The sequence below is a fragment of the Myotis myotis genome, unplaced genomic scaffold (genome assembly GCF_014108235.1).
Source record: "Myotis myotis isolate mMyoMyo1 unplaced genomic scaffold, mMyoMyo1.p scaffold_m19_p_4, whole genome shotgun sequence".
NCBI classification, from domain to species: Eukaryota; Metazoa; Chordata; class Mammalia; order Chiroptera; family Vespertilionidae; genus Myotis; species Myotis myotis.
Genome location: NW_023416346.1, coordinates 9,447,463 through 9,472,371, shown reverse-complemented (window position 1 = coordinate 9,472,371; position 24,909 = coordinate 9,447,463). Strand labels below are relative to the sequence as shown.

Sequence of the window (24,909 nt, the reverse complement as noted above, 5' to 3'; positions counted from 1 at the left end):
CCCCCACTGTCAGGAGTGACTGAATAAAATCTGTCTTCACTGCTTTAACTACTGCCCTATCTTTGACGATACTTAAACCACAGATTGCTCCGTACTTGCACCGCCAGAGTTTCTGATTCTGGAGGTCTGGAGTGAGGCCTGACAATGTACATTTCCAGCAGTTTGTAGGTGATATTGATATGTTGGTCGAGGGAGAATCGCTGCTCTGGCTCACGGTCCCTGTTCACCTAGAGAGGGTAGAGATATGATCTTCTAGTGATACTTCAACACTTCATTTGCCTGCCTGTATATTCCATTGGAGGGGATTCAGAATGCTAATAAGTGCCAAGAATCTTGTCAAGTTCTGCTCCGTTACCTCTTCAGATCTGCTGAAGGGAATAACCTGGTTCATCCTGTTGCAAATTCTATTTCTTAGCACTTTACCTAAGGACTTGGCTCCTTCTCCCTGGCTTTCTGCTCCACATTTGCAGTTCAGAGCTTGGATGGGAAATCATAGGCTGAGTTCAGGGCTGTGAAACTTCTCTTTTCTGATCTTAGTCTTGCCTCCTTGCATTCCAGCTGACTGCACTTACAGAGACATCATCACATTAGGGGGCAAGAACAAGGCAATACTATGGACCTTTATACAGATAACCCCATTCCAATTGCCTGTGCCAGTTACCTAATCAGTGAGACATTTTAAGTGTGAGTTCTACTGTAAGTCAGCGAAGCCCATGATTATCTGACCCTCAGCAACTGCATATCTCTTAATACAGGCAGGAGGGCTACTGTGTTTTGAGTCCCAAGGACAATAAGCAACTGCTTTATTGCCAAATAACATAGAATGCCAACTTTTTTTTTTTTAATTGTCATCTGAGGACATGCTTAGAGAGAAGAGAGAGAGAAAAAAATCAATGGAAAAACGTATCCTCGGGTGAGGATTGAATGAATATCTATATCTATCTATATAATTTGGAATTGGAGTCCTTGTAGTTATTTTACCAGACTTCCCTGACAGATTGATTCACACTGAGGTGTAAAAACAAAGGTCCTAATCATAGGACATTGCAACTCACTGAATACCAGAAAGGTACAACTTGTAGTTTAATTTGTGTTGGTGCTTATGTCCCTGCCCGAAGAGATCCCGAGGACAATGGATAGTCAATTTCACTTTTTCTCTACATTGCCTTGGGCAAAAAATAATGTAAGGTTCACTATTCATTAACTGGGGCCACCAACTCTTCTTGAAAAAATTGCAGTTGCTCAAAGTTAAATGAATTGCTTCAGCAATGGTGGTGATTATTTTTTATGTTCCACAGCGTCCATCCTTCTCAAGCATTAAAAGCTACACATATTAGCCCCGGCCGGTGCCGCTCAGTGGAGTGTCCACCCGCGTACTCAAGGGTCCAGGGTTCACATTGGGCACGGACCAGGATTGCAGGTTCAGTCTCGCCCTCGGTGTGGATGCCTACAGGAGACAACCAATGGATGTGTTTCTCTCACATAGATGCTTTTTTTTCCCCTCTCTCCCTCCCTCCCTTCCACTCTCTCTGGGAAATCAATAGAAAAAAAAAATGTCCTCAGGTGAGGATTACCAACAACAACAAAAGAGCTACACGTATTATTTTTTTCCCCTGAAATGAAAATTCCACTTCCCAGAGAATTTTAGCATACTTCAACTTAATCCAATTAATCCACTCCGCTTCCTTTCCCATGATGCCTCGCTCCTCCCTCTTTCCTGGGAAAGCCAGTAAATACCATGAAGCAACTCGGTGGATGCTAGGAGTTGAGGTGAAAATCCTAAACATATATCATCACGCCCCGCCGCTGGTGATCCTGTGAGACTAAGGGCTGACGGGGTGGGAATCTTGTTCCTCGCCTGTATACCGAGGCCACGGAGAAAACTCTAACTCCCAGGATGCCTCTCTGCCCGCCCCGCCCCCACTCCGCAGCTAGACAGTGTGTACCATCAATACTAGGCAACATGGCTTCCGGAAGTGGAAGGAAGAGGCTTCACCACTTTCGAAGCGGTGAGGAGCGGTAGGGGAGGAAAAAAAAGAGAGAGCGAGCGAAGTGACCGGAGCCCGTCATTGCTTTTCTCCTCCCAATCTCTCCGAAATCCCGTTGGCCTCAGCCCTCCTCTCCCCCCAAATCCAGTCAGTGGTCTCTTCCCACCCCGCCCTCGCTCCCGCGCTCCCGCCCCTCGGGAATCCTTTTCCCACCCCCTCGCCCCCCGCGGAGTGCGCACGCGCTCGCCCCCAGCTTCGCGCCCAGATCGCCGCTCCGCTCGCTCGCGCAGCCGCAGCCGCCGTCTCGTCTGCCCGCCGACGAAGCATGGGCGTCCAGGGCTTCCAGGAGTTCCTGGAGAAGCGCTGTCCCGGGGCCGTGGTCCCCGTGGACCTGCTCAAACTCGCACGCACGGTCTCGCGCCAGCAGCAGCAGTTCCAGCATTGCCAGCTGCCGCCTCAGGTGGCCCTAGCGCCCGGGGCTCCGCGCGTCGCCAGGGGACCCGGTCCTCTGCAGCCGCCGCTCCCGCCCCCTGGCTTGGGCGCCTACGCCGGGGGCGCGGGGCCGACTCGGCACCATCACCCGCCTCACCACTTCCACCACCATGGCCCGGGGCATCCCGGCCTGCACCCGCCGCCCCCGCCGCCGCCGCCCCCTCCCCCTCCGCTTCCAGGGGCTCGAGTGCTGGTAGACGCGGGCTCGGCGCTGCAGCGGCTCTATGGCGGCTACCAGACGGATTGGGTGTGTGGCGGCCAGTGGAACGCCATGCTGGGCTACTTGTCAGCGCTGTGCCAGGCTTGTGCCTATCCCGGCGGCGAGGGCCTGGAGCTGGTCGTCATGTTCCCCGGGGGCCTGGGCAAGGACCGGCTAGCCGAGTGGGGCCGTCGGTGCCAGACTGAGCGGCAGACAGCGCAACTGATCGTGGGACACGTGGGCAACAAGGGCACCCCTCCTCCACGGGCCTGGTTCCTGCCACCGGCCTGCCTGAGCCACTGCGTGAGGCTGGCACTCATCCGTTTCCGGGTCAAGGTGAGGGAAGGGCCCTCTTAATATGCCCCACACCTGTTCCCTCCTAACTAAACACCTACCCACCCACCCATCCATCCATTTAACTGCCTCCCCTCCACCCACTTACCGCCCAACTAACCCATTTGCCTACCTACCCTCGATCATTTTATCCATCTACCCACCCCTTCAAACCATCCCTTATCCATTCGCTCACCTCCTTAACCACATTTCTACCTATGTCATCCCAATAACTCCCTTTACCTTCCATTTATCCAGTTGGCCTATCCCTGGGTTGTAGAAAAATTTCTTTTTGTATCCTCAACTTACTCCTGCTGTTTTCTGCCTAAAGCTGAAATGCCTTTTTCCAAATTTTTCCACTTGGCATCTCTCTTCTGTATGTCTCTTTCCAATCTTGAAGCAAATCAGTTAAACATGTTAATTGAACACCTTCTACAATATATTTCCCCATTTTCACCTAGTGCTTCTCCCTCCCCCACCTGTATGTCCGTTCAAGCTTTTTTTCATTTCAACAGGTACCTCCTCCCTAGCCAAAACACACAAGCAAAAAAAAAAAAAACCAACAAAAAAAACACACAAAAAACACCCCACTCATTCAGTTACTGTTCAACAAGTATTAACTCACTGAGAATGAGAGATTGAAAAAACATGAGACATGGCCCTACCCTTGGAAAATCAAATCTGTATACATGAAATATTTATTTAGTGGTGTAAGTGTGTACATGATTATGCTTTATGGTGCATATTGCAGGTACAGTACCTGTTTTGTGTGTTGGAGGGATAGCTGTGGGCTAAAATGGTCAGGGGAGGTTTCCTTGAAGAAGTTGGACCTCGCCTGAGTTTTCAAAGATGGGTTGGATTTGAATTGGTTGCTGGTTTGGGAGGAGGCTGCTTTAAGTGGGAGAAAGAAAATGAGCAGAAGCAAATGGAATATGAAGCGTGTGAGGCCCCACGGGCAGTTAAGTCTAATCTCCCCATGTAGTTGGTCACTGCATATGGGGCCTGGGGAAGAGCTTGGCAACATCCCCAGTTCTTGGCACTGCTATTGCTCTGTTGCTTTCCCATGCTCTTAGGTTTCAAGTTCCTACGTGTGGGGAATAGCAAGGCTTGAGAAGTAAATGAGGTGGGCAGGAAGAAGAAAAAAGTAGTGCAAGATTGGATAGGACAAAACCTCAAATCCATTCAGCCACTACAGCTCTGAGGGATGTGCTCACAGTCAGAAGACAGGACAGGAAATTGTGGGAATCATAAACTAAAGAAATGGTGCTGCAGGGAGTAATGAAAAAAAAAAAAATCACAGCTGAGACACTGAAAGACCCGCATAGAGAAGCTTACAGTGGTCACAGAGCTTGTGGCTAGAGTTTGGTCATACTAGACTCCTTGTGCTCGGCTTCAAATCTGTGCCTACACGGGGGAAGTTATAGCTGCTTTTAATAATGAAAAATCCAATCATGAGCTATGTCAAATGTACAAAGCCGGAAAAAAAATATAACAAGCTCATTTTGCTTGCCTTCCTGACTGAACATTTTTCAGTAGATTCATCATTCATAGCTGTTCTTTCCAATTTGTTTTCACCGCTACCACCCAAGCTTTTTTTTTTTAATACATTTTTTAAAATTGATTTTAGGGAGACAGGAAGAAGAGAGAGAAAAAAAACATTGATCAGTTGCCTCCCATATGCTCCTGGCCCTAAGCTCCTGACTGTAGGCTCCTGACCTGGGAATCAAACCCTGCAACCTAGGTATGTGCCCTGACCTGGAATACATCCTGCTACCTTTTGGTGCCCAGGACAATGCTCAACCAACTGAGCCACACCGGCCAGGGCCCACCCAAGCTTGAAGGACTTTGTTTTTCTTTTAATATATATTTTTATTGATTTCAGAGAGGAAGGGAGAGAGAGAGAAACATCAATGATGAAAGAGAATCATTGATTGGCCATCCCCTGAATGCCCCCCACTGGGGATCGAGCCCACAACCTGGGCATGTGCCCTTGACCAGAATCGAACCTGGAACCCTTCAGTTTGGCTCTATCCACTGAGCCAAATCAGCCAGGTCGTTGAAGGACTTTTTACCTCATTGTCATTATTAACTGGGTTGCTGGCAACAATGGCTAACATTGATAGAAGGCTTAGTATGTGCCAGGTACTAATTTATGTGCTTTAACAAAACATAAATAAAATTCTCTCATTTGATCATCACAATAACCCATGAAACAGTCATTCCTTTTCCAAATCAGGAAACTGAGGCACAGGAAGTTTAGAAACTTGCCTGGAATCACCCAGCAATAAATGGCAGAGCTGGGATTCTGGGACTCATGCCCAGGCTGTCTGGCTCCAAAGCTCATCCTCTTAACAACGGTGCTCTCTAAGAGGAATCTTTCTAAAGTGCCAGTGTGATTAGGTCATTCCCACACTCGACTAAAATCTTCCCTGGCTCCTGGGTAAAGACAGGTCTGGGTTGTTCATTTATATAGGGTGTTCCCCCCCCCCCCAAATGCATACACGCTTTGAATAATTATAAAGGCAGTGTTTATTAAAATACATTTCATTTTCATAATGTAATAGAATCAGCTGTTAAAGTGTATACATTTTGGGGGGACACCCTTGTATTATTTATTGCATGCTTGCTATATAGCCTGGGTACTGTGCTGGTTGCTGAGGATTCAGAGATGAATAAGGTGACCCCTGCCCTCAATGAGGTCAGGTTAGTAAAAGAGCCAGACTGAAAGCAGAATTGCAGATACTGTGGGCTAATTGCAAAAGATGACGCATGTGCCTAGGCTGGGGAAATGATAGCTGCTTTTAATAACATGGCCCTTATCCAGGGGGGAATGGGGGGCATGCTTAATTCTGAGTGAGGGTGTGAAAGTTGGAGGCGGCTTCCCAGGCTGATGCTGAGCCTTGAAGGAGGCTGGAAAGAATAGATCAGATAGTGCCCAAGGGTATGGAGACCTAAAATGGCCTGTTGTGAGCTCTGAATAAATTTTGATTGGAGGTTGGCAGAAGAGTTGAACATAGGTTTGTGTTTTCCAGACTTTTTGGTACCCCAACAATCAAAATTTTTTAAAAATAGATTGTTATTGATTTCAGAGAGGAAGGGAGCGGGAGAGAGAGGTAGAAACATCAATGCTGAGAGAGCATCATTGATCGGCTGCCTCTTGCACACCCTACACTGGGGATCTAGCCCATAACCAGGGCCTGTGCCCTGATCAGGAATCGAACCTGGGACTCTTCAGTCTGCAAGCCAATGCTCTATCTTGTGAGCCAAACTGGCTAGGGCTCAGTCAACATTTTTGAGATGCAACCCTAAGGTGGGGCTACCAAGTTCATCAAAAAATAAGATGTATGGATGGATGTGTGAGAAAGCAGATATAGTAAAAATGGTAGAATCTTGGTGGTATCTGCATGTTCAGTGTAAAATTATTTCAGCTGTGCCATATATTTGCAATTTTTCATAATAAAATGTTCGGGGGGTGGGGGGAATTCCAGCAGCTCTCTTGTATCCGAGAAACACCATTTAGGGAATATATAAATTTTATTCCCCAAGCTAAATTATAAACAAGCTCTTCAATCTTTTCAGATTCTTCATGGTGTCTTGTACATTTTAGGTGCAGGATAAATTTTTCCCCTGAATTAAATAGGTCTGTGATCCTAAGAGAATGAAATGTAAGAGTAACTTAAAAAGTGTGGAATGTGGTTCTTAATATAGTGGATTTAAGACCGGCTCCAAAATTGCATAGGTGAAGTTCTCTCTCCTGGTTCTGGTCAATGATTTTTGTGGTAGTGCTTGTTGTTATTGTTATAGAGAACTTCCTGGTTTATAGCCCAGATTCGAAAAGTGTTGGTTAAGAATTGATTGTGGTTTGCCTTTTTTTTAAAAAAATATATATATTTTATTGATTTTTTACAGAGAGGAAGGGAGAGAGATAGAGAGTTAGAAACATCGATGGGAGAGAAACATCGATCAGCCGCCTCCTGCACATCTCCCACTGGGGATATGTCCGCAACCCAGGTACATGCCCTTGACCGGAATCGAACCTGGGACCCCTCAGTCCGCAGGCCGACGCTCTATCCACCGAGCCAAACCGGTTTCGGCTGGTTTGCCTTTTGAAAGCTTTCTTTTTTGAAGTTGAAACTGGATTATTTAATTTATGATAATAAAGACAACTTTAAGTTATAGAAAAATGAATGTGGTTGGTATATGCTGCTCATGTCTTTTCAGATACATACTAGTTTTCACAGAACGATAAAAGTAGGTCTTTTTCGGTAGTGCGTGGACCCCGATGTGATAGCACCTTCCTGGGCCAAGACGTCCGCTTCAGTTTTTGTTGTTGTTGTTAAATATGTTTTTATTGCTTTTTTTAAAGAGAGAGGGGAAGAGAGAGAGAGATAGAAACATGGATCGGCTGCCTCCTGCACGCCCCACAGTAGGAATCGAGCCCGGGACCGGGACCCCTCTGTCCGCAGGCCGACGCTCTAGCCGCTGAGCCGAACCGGCTAGGACTCCGCTTCGGTTTTGATCATCCCTGCAGGGATCACAGTGGCTAGGTCTTCATGTCTATTCAGCCCCAGGATTTCTCGACAGATTTGCAAATTGTGATGTTCTGTGTACCCTTCCCCCTTACGTGAACGCGCATGCAGTCAGAACTCAGCTAAAAGTACTGACTTTGAGTAACTAGCGATCCAGCGAGGGCCAGCCTGTCACCCTGGATAGGGAGTTCCAAATCCGTGGCTTCTCCGTGGAGACGTGCGCTCCACTGGTGAACCGATGCCGTTTTGTACCTTTGCCTCAATGACGCAGCGGGCTCTAGCTTTCGGAGGGAGTAGCTCAGACGGATTTGAGATATTTTCGAAAACGGCCTACGCAGGCAGAGTGACGGCGTCGTTTCAGATTGTCTAGTAGCACTGCGCCATCTTGAAGATAACAGATTTCACTTGCATGGTCGGAATGATCGGCGTGCTTACCGGTTTTTTAAAAATGTATTCTAAGTTATATATATATATATATTCGATTAAAGTTTATATTCAATATGATTTTCTATTAGTTTCGAGTGCACAGCATAGTTACTGAAATGCTAATGCTTCTTTTTTTTTAATATATTTTATTGATTTTTATACAGAGAGGAAGGGAGAAAGATAGAGAGTTAGAAACATCAATGAGAGAGAAACATCGATCAGCTGCCTCCTGCACATCTCCTACTGGGGATGTACCTGCAACCCAGGTACATGCCCTTGACCGGAATTGAACCTGGGACCCTTCAGTCCACAGGCCGACGCTCTATCCACTGAGCCAAACCGGTTTCAGCAGAAATGCTAATGCTTCTAAACAAAACCCACTACTGTATTTTTCCTCTTGGTGGTGTTCTTCAGACCAGGCCTCGAAAGGGGCCTTTGTTCTCATCTTACTTTCATATGTGATAGAGAAAAGAGAGCTAGAGGGATAAATAAAAGATAAAATAAGGGGTTGGATGTTGAATTTTAGACAAGGTAGGACTTCTTGTGAAAACATTCAGTGTATTTAATTGAGATAAATTTTGTGATTTGGTTAGTTTCACTTGTACCTTTCTACAAACCTTTGTAAGTGGTAAGCGCCAGTAGCAGAAAAATTCAGTAAACCTGCAAATTGCCAACCTGATCTCTTCCTAAGGGTTTCAGAAACAGAGCAACCTAAAGCAGTTTTAGAATATAATTTGGGAGAAGATACTGGGCGGTTAGGGAATGAATACTTGGTTTTAATGGTTAATATATACAGTAAACCCTTGATTTTGCAGAACTCATCATATGCTTTTAACTAAGATTTGCTTATAATTAAATTAGGTTATTTTGTGTTATTAATACACTGTTATTTTTAACAAATTTTAGGGAATAGGCTATATGTTGTAAAAAAACACTATAGTAATTTCGCCGAAATAAGTAAATATTACATATGTACAACTATAGTCTACATATTTAAATCCAAGTGTCACTGCTAGTAAACAGTATTTGGCAAATGATGAGCACATGATCACACCCCCTCGTAATTGGTTCTGTTGTTGTCACCTGGTGTGACTTTCTGCAGCAGTTTTTGTTTTGTTTTAATCCTCACCAGACAATATTTATCCATTGATTTTTAGAGAGAGTGGAAGAGAGAGGGAAAGAGAGAAATATTGAGGTGAGAGAGAGATACATTGATTGGTTACTTGTGCCTGGATCTGGGCCCAGGCTGGAGAGGAGCCTTGCAACCAAGGTACGTGCCCTTGACTGGAATTGAATCCCGGACCCTTTGGTCCACAGGATGACCACTGAGCCAAACCAGCTAGGTCTCTGCAGCAGTTTTAACATGGCCGTCTGATGTTCCTATGTGCGCATTCATTTGCTTTCAGTGACTGGTGATTGTACACATTTACTAGACTATACAGTATAAATTTAAAATTACAGTAATACATATAGAAAACTTTTCTGTGAAATTAAACTTCGCATTCATAATTTTACACAAACGTTTATGTAAGTAAAAACAGGTAAACTAATTTGTCAATTTTTAACAATTTAGAAAACTTACTGTGTTATGTAACAGACTTTTGGCTTCAGACACCCCTCACCCAAATTATAAAAACCTCTGTTGTATCGAGGTTTTATTGTATTCGAAAAAAAGATAATCACATGAAACCCACCATGTCACAGCTATGCTATTTTAAAATTGAGAGAGAGAGAAACATCGATGTGAGGGAGTAATGTCGATCAGTTGCCTCCTGCATGCACCCCAACTAGGAATGGAGCCTGCCACCTCTTGGTGTACAGGACGATGCTCCAACCAACTGAGCAACACTAGCCAAGGCTCACAGGTATGCTCCTTTAGAACAGGGCAGTTAGAGAAGTGTGAGCTGATTAAAATAAACTTACTAAGGTGCAGTACAGTGGAACCTTGGTTCTTGAACTTAATGCATTCCAGAAAGCTGTTCAAAAACAGAATCATTTTTTCACATTAGAATTTAAATTGAATTAATCCGCTCCATACCCCCAAATGATTCCGTTTTAATCTTTCTTATATGCAGTACATCTCTAATGTACTGTTTAACCTATAAATAAACACTTTAAAAACAAAAATGACAAGAAATGTAAATGAATATTGAACAAAAAGGAAGTGAAATATACAGTAAAACATGAAAATTTAATAATCATCAGCAAAAACAAAAGAACACCAAAATATTCACAATACAATTTCCTAAGATGTTAACAACATGAGGTTTAGTGGTAAACTGACTCATACTCATGCATTCTCTCCTTTGTCACCTTTGAGAGACGTGTGAAGGATCATGCAGGTATCAGTATGAAGGGGTTGTTGAATTTCTCAAACTTCTCCCATCTCAATTCGGTTCTAGTCCCAAGTTGTTCACAGAAAAAATGTCTTGGTTCTTGAACCAAACTTCAGTTTTCTACCTGACAACCCTTTCTTGCTGATACCTCAGCATGAGAAAAAGCATCTCTCAGGCAACAAAGGAGCCAATGCTTTTGTGGCTGGTGAAATCAACAAATTAGTACAATGTAAAAAAAAAAGAGGCCCCCAAGAGTGCCAGTGTTGCTAAGGAGGTGAAAGAAACTGATCACAGGCAATGGAAGAGGTAGGAAAACTGTTGCTGATTTGGATGAAGGAAAAGCAGTTAGCCAGGGACAGCACTTGGGAGGCAGTGATATGTGAAGCAAAGATGCTGCATGCTGACCTGAAAGGCATCCCTGGACCAAATGCTAAAAGCGATTCCTTTAAGGCTAGTAGGGGTGGTTCGATAAACTTAAAAGAAGTGTTTATTTACACCTTAAACAGTACGTTAGGTATGCACTGTATGTAAGGTTAAAACAATCATTTGGGGGTCTGGAACTGATTAATTCAATTTACATTATTTCTAATGGGAAAAAATGATTCGGTTCTCAAACAAATCACTTCTCGAACAGCCCTCTGGAGCAAATTAAGTTGGAGAACTGAGGTTCCACTGTATTACTATGTGAGCACCAAGTTGTATATAAAGTGCTTTTTAAATATCTTGTTTGATCCTCACAAGCTTGCAAGAGTGCATGGTATTCTTCCCATTTACCAATTGAATAACTGAGGCGCATAGAGGTGAAATGATTTTTTCTTTGTCTGGGTACTAGTCAGTGGTGGATAAAAATCCTTGTTCTGGGTCTGTATCGCTCCGAGTATCTTTGAACACTCTTACCATACAGTTTCCTTTGTTTCATACATCTTGTGTAAGATTGTGTACTTTTATTAGCCAGATAATATGCATAGACACATGTAGAAAAGCAATAATTAGATTTATTGAGCACTTAGTTTGTGCCAGCATTGTGTAAGCTAAATGCCAAGTGAAAGAGTAAGATAGTGACATTATAAGAACTCAAAAGTAATCATCTCTTTTCTGCATTTTCAGTCTCTCCATCTCTGGTTTCTTTCACTTACAGTGTACGTGAATAACTTAAAAAAAGCAAAACTTCCCATTTATTTTTTCATAATTGAGATTTTATTGTTTGTTTTAAGGGTCAGAACACAGACATATCAATTTGTACATAATTCTTAACTTAGTACCAAAAATGTAAAGTCATGTAGTTGTGATTCTTTTCTAAACAGTTATTCCAGCGACTTTCCAGCTTAAAATTTAGACGCTAACTTTCCTTAAGAGTATCAAGTACCAATATCTTCAGATGTTGATAACGCTGTTACATCAAAGTCCCACTAATTCACAATTTAATAGCACATATACTACATAATCAAATTTTCAATTTTTCACAGCACATTGACAAATTTACTAGGAAAACTGGACTACCACAGCAAAGATGTTACAGATGCACAAAATTCTGACAGGGAGAGCCAAGATCAAGAAGTGGTTTTCTTTAGGAAACAATTCTACCAAAAGCATGTGCATAGAAATAATTTAAAATGTTTAAGACATAGCAAATGCACGACTGACTCCAAATTGTCATTTGGTATGCTTTGTATTATAGGGTATAAAAACTACCCCATCTATGGAATGTTAAGCTGACACCCAAGACAATCAAAGTCTCCCATATTGAATATCTCACTATTTTCTGGTTGTAATAACCAGCAAATAATCTCACCTCTTTAAAAAAAGCATTTACACTTTAAAAAATGGGATGAGGTGGAATTCCCTCCTTCTTAAAAATATTTCTAGAGCTACTAAAAATTTGCATTTACAAAATAGTTGATAAAATTATTCCTCTGGATTGTATAAGAAGGGAGACAGGGACCACTGATAAGACATGGCATATGACATTAATCAGACTTGGCTTCTTTTTTTCCTGCTTCATCTGAGGTTGGACTCTCCTGGTTTTTAGTTTCTCCGTTTTCCGCAGGTAGATCTTTAGGTTCTTAGTGAGCCACTTCGGCCTGCTTTCCCTTTGCTCCCTTTTTCCCTTTCGTTTGCACTTTTTTGTCTGCAGATTTTTCCTTTCCTGCCGCCATTTTGGGCTTCGTTTTCGCTTTTGCAGGAGCAGGTTTGGCTGACAAGCTGGCGGACCTCCTCTTGGCTTCCTCCTTGGCCACGCCCTCTGCAGAGCTGACCTTCCTCTTGGGCATCCTGGCGGCAGGCTGGGTGCCTGAGGGCCACGGGGAACCTAGTGGCTTGGCGAACCTGGGCTGCCTGGCTGCTGCCACGTCTCCCGCTGCCCAAGTTGCTGGGGCCCCCCCATTTACTTGTTTTTAAAATATATTTTTATTGATTTCAGAGAGGAAGGGAGAAGGAGAGAGAGATGGAAACATCAAAGAGGAGAATCATTGACCCCTTCCTGAGGATCAAACCTGCAACCTGAGCATGTGCCCTTTACCAGAATTGAACCTGGGACCCTTCAGTCCATAGGCCAAATGCTCTATCCACTGAGCCAAACCAGCTAGGGCTCATCCATTATTGTGATTTTATATTCTGATGATTCCTAGAGCTCTTTCTTTACTCCCAACCTCTCTCATGAACTTTTGGCACAATTTCGGTCACTTAATCCAGCGGTTGCCAACCTTTCGGACCTCAGGGACCACCAGTGATCCGCAGACCACCGGTTGGCGACCGCTGACTTAATCTGAAAAATATCCAAGATGGAACTCAATAGTTGCCCCTCAAATTTATTCTACTTTCTGTATTCTCTTTTTCTATTTAATCCTCACCTGAAGATATGTTTTTATTTATTTGAGAGAGACAGAGAGAGAGAGAGAGAGAGAGAGAGAGAGAGAGAGAGAGAGAGAGAGAGAGAGAAACATCGACCAGCTGCCTCCCTTATGTGCCCCGACTGGGAATCAAACCCACAACCTCTTGGTGCATGGGACAACGCTCCAACCAACTGAGCCACCTGGCCATGGCTGTATTTTCTTTTCCTATGAATCTTGTCTCATCCATTTCAAGCCAGATACTCCGAGATAATAAATATTTTTTAAGCCACTAAGTTTTGGGGGTGATTTGTTATATGGAAATAGATAACAAAAATAGCATTGATTGTTGCGCTTGTACTTTTTTAGCAGTTTTGAAGAACATGAAATATTTTTTGTACCCACATCTAAGAAAAGTAAACAAAAAGAAGGTTATATAAAAAAGTCACATATTTAAAGGAAAATTGGGGAGAGCCTATTTCTTGTTGGAAGTTGTAAGAAATAAGGCGAGCCACCAAATTCAGGGGTCCTGGTAGAACACAAAGCATACTTGGGGGCCAGGCAGCAAGGCAAATATATTTACTTCTGCGCAGAAGGGTGCACATGCACATGGTCTGGGAGCAAACGCACACTGAGCAGGTGGTCTGCTGGGCTTTTTAGTCCTGATGCACATGACCTGTCCCTTACTTTTGACGAGCTCAGGTGCAGTCTTTCGTGATTGGCTAATTCAAAGGAAGGGGCTGGCCTTTTGTGCATTTCAAGATGGCGGCCCCCAGGGGATCTGCAAGCCATGCAGCCAACATGGTGGCTGCCAAGTCACATAGTCCAAAATGGTGGCTGTCTAAACCAGCGGTGGGCAAACTACGGCCCGCGGGCTGGACGGCCCGTTTGAAATGAATAAAACTATTGAAAAAAAAGACCATACCCTTTTATGTAATGATGTTTACTTTGAATTTATATTAGTTCACACAAACACTCCATCCATGCTTTTGTTCCGGCCCTCCGGTCCAGTTGAAGAACCCATTGTGGCCCTCCAGTCAAAAAGTTTGCCCACCCCTGGAACTGTTATTTGACAGAAAAGATGACTTGTTTATTCTCACAAAGTCATGAGTATTCCTCTATACCTAAATAAAATGTGTCTATTGAAAGACTATAGTTTAAGACACCATTTAAAAATAAACCATTATAAGAAATACAACCATGACAAAGTGTACAAAAATGACAAGTGCTGAAACAAAACGAACTTTAAGCCCTCGCCGGTTTCTCTGTAGTTAGAGCGCCAGCCTGCAGACTGGAGGGTCGTGGATTTGTTTCTGGTCAAGGGCACGTACCTTAGTTGCAGGCTCAATTCCTGGCCCTGGTTGGGGTGCGTGTGGAGGGCAAGCAGTCGATGTTTCTCTCTGTGTGTCTCTCACCTCCCTTCCATTCTTTCAAAAACTTCAATGGAAAAAAATGTCCTTGGGTGAGGATTAACAACAAGAAAAAGCGATTGACATTTTAATAGATGGTGTTTTTGCCTATCCCGCCATCTTGGTTTCTCCTGTTGTCCCACTTATTTATCAGGTTTTTTCTAGACTGTGTTTTTGAATACAGACAGAATAAGTGATACTAGCATGAAATGCAATTACATAGTAAGTAAAACATTGCTAGGCCTTGAAAGCCTTTTGTAGGTAGTAGTTTGAGAAAAGAGTGAGTATAGCAGAAATTAAATCATAAACCAGCATTTGCAAGAGTAGGAAATACTGTTGCTCCAGATGTTAAAAATTGGGGGCCGAACATTTTGGGGACAACTTGGGTCAAGAAGTTATTTGTGAAGTTTTAGATTGCAACTATTTACAACAGATATAAACGCTGCCCATATAGTTATACACTTGGTATGTGCCTAGCTAGTAGTTCTCACAGTATGCTCCCTGACCAACAGCACTGTACCAGCTGGACACTTTTTAGAAATGCAAATTCTCAGGCCCTGTCCCAGACCTACTGAATCAGAATCTGGAGATGGGGCTTGTCAGCCTGTTTTAAGAAGCCATCCACCGTAGAGTTCGAGAACCACTGCACCTAAATATAATTCATGTTAAAATTTTTTTTTTTCATGTTAAAATTTTTGATGCAGCCTGGCTAGTGTTGCTCAGTGGTTGAGTGTCAACCTATGAACCAGGAGGTCATGGTTCAATTACCGGTCAGGGCACATGCCCGGGTTGCAGCTCCATCCTCAGTGGGGGTCGTGCAGGAGACAGCCAATCTATGATTCTCTTTCATCATTGATGTTTCTCTCCCTCTCTCCTCCCTTCCTCTCTGAAATCAATAAAAAAAATATTAAAACATTTTTTATGCAATCTAACTCTTTTGGTCTTGTAGCCTGTGACAGGTGCATACAGAAATAACTGGATTTTGTATGTTGAGAAAGTCTTGAAATTTTTAGTATAAATTGGTCAAAATTAGTGAATATGACTACACGTGTGCTTCTGCAAAAGCAATACTGTTGGACTTAGGGAGCTTTCATTTGAAATAAACATTTTACAAGGGCTTAAAGCTGTTTATTATGCCACTCCTTAGGAGTCATTGTGCAAAAATGTTCAAAATGAAACATGTCAGGAGCTAGTAATTAGCATGGTGATTTGCACCAACCACAGTTGAATATTTTGCATAGTGACTTACTAGATTCATGTTTTGGAAATCTGCCCTATCATATGGGCAACAATTTCTTAGTTGGCATTTAAAGGGCATTCAGCACTCCAGAAATGATTGAAATAAAATATTTAACCTGTTTAGTTGGCATTTCAACTTTGAATTAAACCAGGGTTGTTCAGAAATACCTTCACAAATGCATGATTGTATTTGCTTTTTACTAGCATAATTATGCCTTTAGGAAACTCATTTGCCAGGAGATGAAGGGTCCTGGGTTCGATTCCGGTCAAAGACGCATGTCTCAGTTGCAGGCTCAATCCTTGGCCCTGGTTGGGGCGCCTGTGGGAGGCAACCAGTAGATGTCTCTCTCTCTCTCACATCGATGTTTCTCTCTGTCTCTCCCCCTCCCTTCCACTCTCTCTAAAATTCAATGGAAAAATATCCTCTGGTGAGGATTAACAAGAACAACAAAAAAATTTTTTTAATGTAAATGCCAAGATTTTGCATATTTATATTGTTAACACCCACAGTATTGGTTAGTAAAAAAGATTACATTCCTGGCGGTTGATTTTTCTTTTCTTTTTTTCTTTATTGATTAAGGTATTACATGTGCCCTTATCCCCACATTACCCCCCACCCCCCCACTCATGCCCTCACCCCCCTGGTGTCTGTGTCCATTGGTTAGGCTTATGTGCATGCATACAAGTCCTTTGGTTGATCTCTCCTCCTTACCCCCACCCTCCCCTACCTTCCCTCTGAGATTTGATGGTTTGATTGATGCTTCTTGTCTCTGATTCTGTTTTTGTTCATCAGTGTATGTTGATCATTGTATTCCACAAATGTGTGAGATCATGTGGTATTTGTCTTTCTCTGACTGGCTTATTTCGCTTAGCATAATGCTCTCCAGGTCCATTCATGCTGTTGCAAGTGGTAAGAATCCCTTCTTTTTTATAGCGGCATAGTATTCCATTGTGTAGGTGTACCACAGTTTTTTAATAATTTGCTGATGGGCACTTAGGCTGTTTCCAAATCTTAGCTATTATAAATTTTGCTTCTATGAACATAGGGGTGCATATATCCTTTCTGATTGGTGTTTCTGGTTTCTTGGGATACAGTCCTAGAAGTGGGATCACTGACTGGGTCAAATGGAAGTTCCATTTTTAGTTTTTTGAGGAAACTCCATACTGTTTTCCACAGTGGCTGCACCAGTCTGCATTCCCACCAGCAGTGCATGAGGGTTCCTTTTTCTCCGCATCCTCTCCAGCACTTGTTTGTTGACTTGTTGATGATAGCCATTCTGACAGGTGTGAGATGGTACCGCATTGCCATTTTGATTTGCATCTCTTGGCGGTTGATTTTTCTTAATTCAACCCCTTTCATTCATTTGCTAGCTTCCCAGCCCCTGGAAGAATTTGCAGCCCCTGGTTCAAGGATTCCTAGAAATTTCTTGCTGTCATTTTCCTCTGCAGTTCCTGTCTTCCTCCCTGAGGTAACCCCAAAGCTCCCTTGGACCTTTGTATGCTTCTTATTTCCAAGGATGGCTTTCATCAGGCCTTCTGAGTTTTCAATCCTGAAGGTTTTCTTTGGGCAGAACAAGTCCCTGTTCTGGTATCTACTTACCTCAAGTGATTTCTGAAGACCTGCAGATAGTAGTTTGTACCACAGACTTCATCTCTGCAGAATTAACAGGCTGTGACTTACTTAATAAGCACTTTCTCAGAGCTTGTGTGCCAGGTATTTTATATAAGTAATTGCTAAATCTCACAATCAGGTAGGAATTAGTGAAATCTCCATTGTATAGATAAGAAGCTAAGTTACTTGCACAACCACTTGAATTTGAGCATAGATTCATTCGATGTCACAGATCCTGTGAACAATTAGGAGAAATAAAGAAGAAAACAATCCCATCTCAATTGCATCAATAGCATAAAAATACCTAGGAATTAATTTAACCAATGAGGTGAAAGACCTGTATTCTGAAAGCTATAAGATATTGAAGAAGGAAATTGAAGAGGATACAAATACATAGAAGGATATACCATGCTTATGGATTGGATATAATAATATTGTTAAAATGTCCTTACTACCTACAGCAGTAGATGTATTCCAGCCAATCCCTATTAAAAAATACCTATGGCATTCTCAGAACTAAAAACTAATGGAACAACAAAAGACCCTTAATAGCCAAAGAAATCAAAGAACAAAGTGGGAGGTATCATGCTTTCTGGTTTCAAAGTATAGTATAATGCTATTTTGACAACAATCAAAATAGCATTATACTAGCATAAAAGCAAACAGATCAATGGAACAGAATAGAGCCCAGAAATAAATCTTTGTTTATATGGTCAATTAACCCACCTCAAAGGAGGCAAGGATATACAATGGGGTAGACAGTCCCTTCAATAAGTGGTGCTGGGAAAACTGGACAAATACATGCAAAAAAAAAAAAAAGAGCATTGTTTTGAAGTCAGTCCTGAGTTCAAATCCAAGTGTTACTATATGGTCAGCCGTGTGATTTGGGGCGAGATATTTACATTTTTCTGCTAACAAAAAGGAATATATAGGGAGGTTAATGATACTTATTTCACAGGGTTAGAAAAATAAATATGTCTTACATTGCTTAGCCCAGTGCTTATTGTGAAATATTAATCACTAGAATGTCAGCTCCATGAAGATAAGAATTTGGGGCTCTTGTTCACTATATCCCCACACCTACATCAGTGCCTGGCACATATCAGTTCCTGGCTCAATAAATATTGGTGGAGCCCTCGGTGATGTTTGGCTCAGTGGATTGAGTGTCAGCCTGCAGAATGAAGGGTCTCGGTTTCCATTCCGGTCAAGGGCACATGTTGAGTTGGGGGCTCGATCCCCAGTAGGGGGCATGCAGGAGGCAGCCCATAAATGGTTCTCTCTCATCATTGATGTTTCTCTCTATCCCTCTCCCTTCCTCTCTGAAATCAATAAAAAAATATATTTTTTAAAAATCTAGAAGTATTTGTCACTAAAATGTAAGCTCCAAGAAGGCCGGGATTTTTTTGGTCTGCTTTGTTTATTGCTGTATATCTCATGCATAGAACACGTGGCACAGAGTAGGGGACCAATTTTGACTTTCAACCAATATTTTTTTATTGATTTCAGAGAGGAAGGGAGAGGGAGAGAGAGATGGAAACATCAATGATGAGAGAGAATCACTGATCGGCTGCCTACTGCATGCCCTCCACTGGGGATCAAGCCCACAACCCAGGCATGTGCCCTGATCAGGAATCAAATCTCCACCTCCTGGTTCATAGGTCGACGCTCAACCACTGAGCCCCACCAGCCGGGCTACTTCTAGTTGTTTTTTTTCTCTCTAGTTGTTTTTTAACAACAAATGTTATTCAATAAAATAAAATATTTCTGAAAGAGCCAAAATATAAAATAGGTAATATGGTAAATATGAGCTCAGTTTCAAGAGAAAGTAGGAGCATCTATCCTGTCTGGTTATTTGATCCAGTTTCCCACTTACCCAATTCCTGGTTTGGGAAGCACAATTTAAAACCCACTGCTTTGCGCTGGTCTGGCTCAGTGGATAGACCGTCGGCCTTTGGACTGAAAGGTCCCAGGTTCGATTCCGGTCAAGGGCATGTACCTTGGTTGCAGGCACATCCCCAGTGGGGGGTGTGCAGGAGGCGGCTGGTCGATGTTTCTCTCTCATCGATGTTTCTAGCTCTCTATCCCACTCCCTTCCTCTCTGTAAAAAACCAATAAAATATATTAAAAAAAATAAAACCCACTGCTTTGGACTACTTATATTGGAAATTAAACATTAAACTTCTCTCAGGGAGCTGTTTTCCCCTGAGTTTTATTCTTCTTTATATTCATGCCATTCTGTGCTGTTTGCATCCTAGCACTTAGGCTCTCAATTCATATTCATTGGACTAAAATTGAGTCAGTGATTAAAAGATAGACAGCCCTAGCTGGTTAGAGCGTCTACCTGCGGACCAAAGGGTCCCAGGTTCAATTCCGGTCAAGGGCATGTACCTTGATTGCAGGATTGCAGGCTTCTCCTGGGCCCAGGCCCTGATCAAGGGCTCAGGCAGGAGGCAACCAGTCGTGCAGGAGGCAATCAATCGACGTGTTTCTCTCACATGGATATTTCTGTCTTTCCCTCTCTCATCCACTCTCCTTAAAAATCAATGGAAAAATATCCTCAGGTGAAGATTAACAACAATAAAAAGCTATGGACAATTCAGAATCTCAACTCTTGCTTTCTTTATAGCTCAAATGTACTTCTTTTCTGCTTAGTCGTTTGGGTATGTTGTTTAATTTCGCCTGAATCATTTTAGTCTCCTGGAAAATTGCACGGTTGCCAAGGAAACTGGATCAGTTTGGACCAGGGCCTGTAAGTCATTCTGCATAGGTGGTAGTAATCATCAGAGATGTGGAAATGGAGCCAGGGTGCTCAGCTGTTCTCTAAGAGGCATTGTGGCTGGAAGGCTTTTTCCTTGCCCGTCAGGGTTTCATTGTCATCAGCTGATGTGAAGCACAGTTTTGTATATTTTGAAGATGCTCTCCAGTCATTGTGATTTACCCTCCTGGTGTTATAAGAGCCACCAGATTAGTTAAAAACCACTAGTCCTTGGCTTTCTGGAATTGAAATCACTTCGATAGTGGCGTAATCTGCTTTAGACCAGATAAAAGTAATGTGTTGTCGTTGAAAGGGCAGTATGACCCAGGTTTCTGTTTCCCAGTTCTGTGGCCCTGAGTATGGCACCTCATTTCTCTTAAGCCTCAGTTTCCTCAATTGTAAAATGGGGCTTATGAAGCTTACATGGTTAGGTTGTGATGATCGGGGAGAATATATCACACACAGCCTTATGATGGTATAAGGTAGAAGGATGCGCCATCAGTGACTTGTATATGAGAGATGTGCTGGAAGAAATGATCACCGGGGGGGGGGGGGCAGCATAAAACTGTACTACCCTGACCCAAATGGAGTTTATCATAGCTCTAGGCTTAAATATGTTACAGTGTAAAGTAAGGAATTTTGGTTCCTTTGCCTGAATATCAAATACTACAGACCTTGCTTTGCTATCTGCTTACCAGTGTCCCTCCCCTTGAATGACTAATGTGTGACATGACTATCTACTGTGACTAGTCTCCCTTTCCAAAGGCTAGCAAAAGCTTAATGCATTGAAACTCTAGTCAGAATTCAGAAAACTACCATTCCTTTACAACTTAAATGAAGGAATAGATCAGTTTGGTTCAACAATATTATTGAGCTCCACAGGCTCTAGAGCCAAAATCCAGGCTTCGTTCCTTCCAGCCATGTGACCTTAAGGATAGTAATGTAAAATGGGTATAACAATAATAGTTATGGCCTCTGAAGATTGTTTTTGTGTATTGAGTTGTTGCATATAAAGTACTTGGGACATTAGTTAGCACATAGTGCATGTTTCAGTATCTGTTAGCCATTACTATTCTTATTACTGTGTTCTAGGTCTTATGTGGGAGCTAGGAATACAGAGATAAAGTCTCTGAAATCAAGGAAGTTAGTGTGGTAGATCCAGTGTGCCTAAGTGCAGCTATAGAGGGATGCATAGGAAGGGCACTTAATGGTATGTCTCATAAAATATAGTGCTCTCCAAGAGGAAGCCTGGTATAATGGAAAGTATGCGTGTTGGCATCAGATGAGCTTGGGTTTGAATCCTGTCTTCACTCACTCATTATGTAACTTTGGGGGCAGCCAATTTCTTGCAGCATTAGTTTTCCCATTTTTAGAAATGGGGTTAAGTTGCCCTGGCCGGGTTGCTCAATTGGTTGGAGAATCATCTCATGCACCAAAAAGGTTGTGGGTTCGATACCCAGTCAGGGCACCTACCTAGGTTGTGCATTTAATCAATCCCCAGTTGGGATGTATACTGGAGAAAACCTCATATCGGTTTCCCTCTGTCCCTGTCCCTGTCCCTGTCCCTGTCTCTGTCTCTGTCTCCCTCTCCCTCTCTCTCAGAAGATCAATAAAAACATATCCTCAGGTGAGGACTAAAAAAATAAAATAAATGAAAATGGGGTGAAGTTTCTGATAACCTAGATGTTGTGAGTGTCCTTGGTGCTCTTAAGAAAGCAAGCAAGAATTTTTTTAAATATACTTTATTGATTTTTTACAGAGAGGAAGGGAGAGGGACAGAGACTTAGAAACATCGATGAGAGAGAAACATCGATCAGCTGCCTCCTGCACACCCCCCACCGGGGATGTGCCCGAAACCAAGGTACATGTCCTTGACCGGAATCAAACCTGGGACCCCCCAGTCCGCAGGCTGACGCTATATCCACTGAGCCAAACCCGTCAGGGCACAAGCAAGAATTTTTAAAAGGAAGTTAGATGAACTTGGGTTCAGGTTCTAGCTATGTGTTGTTTAACCTTTCTGTGTAAGTTTTGACATCCATATCTACCTCGCCCATGGTTGTTCTGATGATGACATAATTTATGTAAATATGCAGGGCATATAGAGGTGCTGAGCAATAAGTAATAGCTTTATTTTTCTAATATAGGTATAAAAACTTACATACCATGTTAATTTCTTTTAAAGAGGCTAGGCCTCTCAGTTTCATGAAAGGAGTATAAAAAGACTGGGCATTTGAACAAACCCAAAGATAATTCTGCCTGCATTTACGAGAGTGGCTTTAAATATATATATATATTGATTTCAGAGAGTAAGGGAGAGGGAGATAGAAACCTCAGTGATGAGAGAGAACTATTGATCGGCTGCCTCCTGCACGCCCCATACTGAGGAACGAGCCTGCAACCTGGGCATGTGTCCTGATTGGGAATCGAACCTTGAGTGACCTCCTGGTGTTCATGGGCCAGTGCTCAACTGCTGAGCCACTTCGGCAGGCGAGAGAGACTTTTATTTTTTAATCTTCCATTCAATCTCATGTAATCTTAAGTTTCAACAGACTGTAAAATTCAGTTACTAACTTTCCTGACCTCTAACCAAATGCAGCTCAGCTTCTGTTGCATGACCTTGTTCTTCTCTTCTTCCCTCCTAGGTCTTTCAGAGCCTCGAGGACCACCATTTGGAAGTGGTGGCTTTTTTCAGGGAAAACGGCTTCCATGGCCTTCTTGCCCATGACTCCGAGTATGCTCTCTACAATATTCCCTATTACTACAGTTCCCATGCTCTGAAGCTGAGCTGGAATGGGAAGAACCTCACTACCAACCAGTTCTTGATGCAGGAGGTGGCCAAGCAGCTGGGCCTGAAGCGGATGAGTTTTCCCATATTCGCTGCGCTGCTAGGTAGGTGGTTCAGAGAACAGATTCCAGTGATTAGTTACAGTTCCCCTTCTAGTGCTAAGAGATGAAGACCAGAGCCATTTAACCAATCATTATTGGGTTTATCTTCTGAAAATTCTCATGCCAAATACTATGCTTCTGAGCATGTATATATATATGTGTGTATATATATATATATATATATATATATATATATATAATTTCAGAGAGGAAGGGAGAGAGAGAGAAACATCAATGATGAAAGAGGATCATTGATCGGCTGCCCCCTGCACGCCCCCACTGGGGATCAAACCCGCAACCCGGGCATGTGCCCTTGACTGGAATTGTACCCTGGACCCTTCCGTTTGCAGGCCAACGCTCTATCTACTCAGCCAAACTTGCTAGGGCAGCTTTTTTAAAAATATATTTTTATTGATTTCAGAGAGGAAGGGAGAAGGAGAAAGAGAGAGAAACATCAATGATGAGAGAGAATCATTGATGGGCTGCCTCCTGCAAGCCCCATGCTGGGGATTGAGCCTGCAACCAGGACATGTACCCTGACTGGGAATCGAACCGTGACCTCTGGGGTCACAGGTCAATGCTCAACCATTGAACCACTCCAGACGGGCTTCTGAGCTTCTTATTAAAAACTCGGCATGTTTGCCTTATGAATTCATGCATATTCCAGAACATTATTTTAACTCATGCACTCTTTTGTTATATTCCATAACTATTTTATGCAGAGTACTGTCTTAGGCCAAATGTTTACTAGCCCTGGACAGGTTTAGTTTTCCACTCAGAGCATTTCCCCAGTGTCTAGATTTATCTATCTATCTATCTATCTATCTATCTATCTATCTATTTAATTAATTATTTAATTCATTCATTTATTTAAATCCTCACCTGAGGATATTTTTCCATTCATTTTTAGAGAGATTGGAAGGGAGAGGGAGAGAGCAAGGGAGAGGGAGAGAGCAAGCGAGAGAGAAACATTGATGTGAGAGAGACACATGAATTGGTTGCCTCCCACAGCACCCTGACCTGGGCCGGGGATCGAACTTGCATCCGAGGTACATGCCCTTGACTGGAATCGAACCTGGGACCCTTCAGTCCATGGGCTGACGCTTTATCCACTGAGCCAAACCAGTTAGAGCCCAGTGTCTAAATTTAGATCAAGAACACAAATTGCTTTTTCCTTTTGCTTCTGTTGCGCTAAGATTTTATAATGAAAATTTCCAAACATAAGCAAACTTGAAAGAATTTTATAGTGAATATCCTGTATCTACCTCCTGTTTTCTGCCATTAACATTTTACTATACTTGCCATATATATATATATATATATATATATATATATATATATATATATGTATGTATATATATCCGTTCTAGCCTTCTATCCGTCTACCTTTTATTTTTTAATATTTTTTAAAACATATTTTATTGATTTTTCACAGAGAGGAAGGGAGAGAGATAGAGAGTTAGAAACATTGATGAGAGAGAAACATCGATCAGCTGCCTCCTGCACATCTCCCACTGGGGATGTGCCCGCAACCCAGGTACATGCCCTTGACCGGAATCAAACCCAGGACCTTTCAGTCCGCAGGCCGACGCTCTATCCACTGAGCCAAACTGGTTTCGGCTATTTTTTAATATTTTATTGATTTCAAAGAGGAAGGGGGAGGGAGAGAGATAGAAACATCAATGATGAGAGAGTATCATTGATTGGCTGCCTCCTGCATGCCCCCCCGCCCCCCTAGGGATCGAGCTTCAAACCCAGGCATGTGCCCTGATTGGGAATCGAACAGTGACCTCCTGGTTCATGGGTCACCTGATGCTCAACCACTGAGCCACGCTGGCCAGGCTATCCATCTACCTTTTAAATGGCAGAGAGTTGAT

The 24,909-nt window shown here is 42.8% G+C and overlaps 1 protein-coding gene and 1 pseudogene across 8 annotated transcripts in view; one reads left to right on the top strand and one right to left on the bottom strand.

Annotated features, from left to right (window-relative positions):
* The first annotated feature begins 2,216 nt into the window (after window positions 1-2,216).
* Window positions 2,217-24,909, top strand: part of FAM120C (family with sequence similarity 120C) — a 66,302-nt gene continuing 43,609 nt past the window's right edge. For 3 of the 8 annotated variants that reach the window (XM_036305069.1, XM_036305071.1, XM_036305070.1), the window contains exons 1-2: window positions 2,218-3,015; window positions 22,789-23,035. In XM_036305069.1, coding sequence (XP_036160962.1) covers window positions 2,314-3,015; window positions 22,789-23,035 — 949 coding nt within the window. In that variant the 5' untranslated portion in view covers window positions 2,218-2,313. Of the gene's footprint in view, window positions 3,016-22,788; window positions 23,036-24,909 lie in introns of all 8 variants that reach the window. The other 5 variants (XM_036305068.1, XM_036305066.1, XR_004966942.1 and 2 more) reach the window with 4 other exon arrangements.
* Window positions 12,161-12,573, bottom strand: LOC118653994 (annotated as a pseudogene).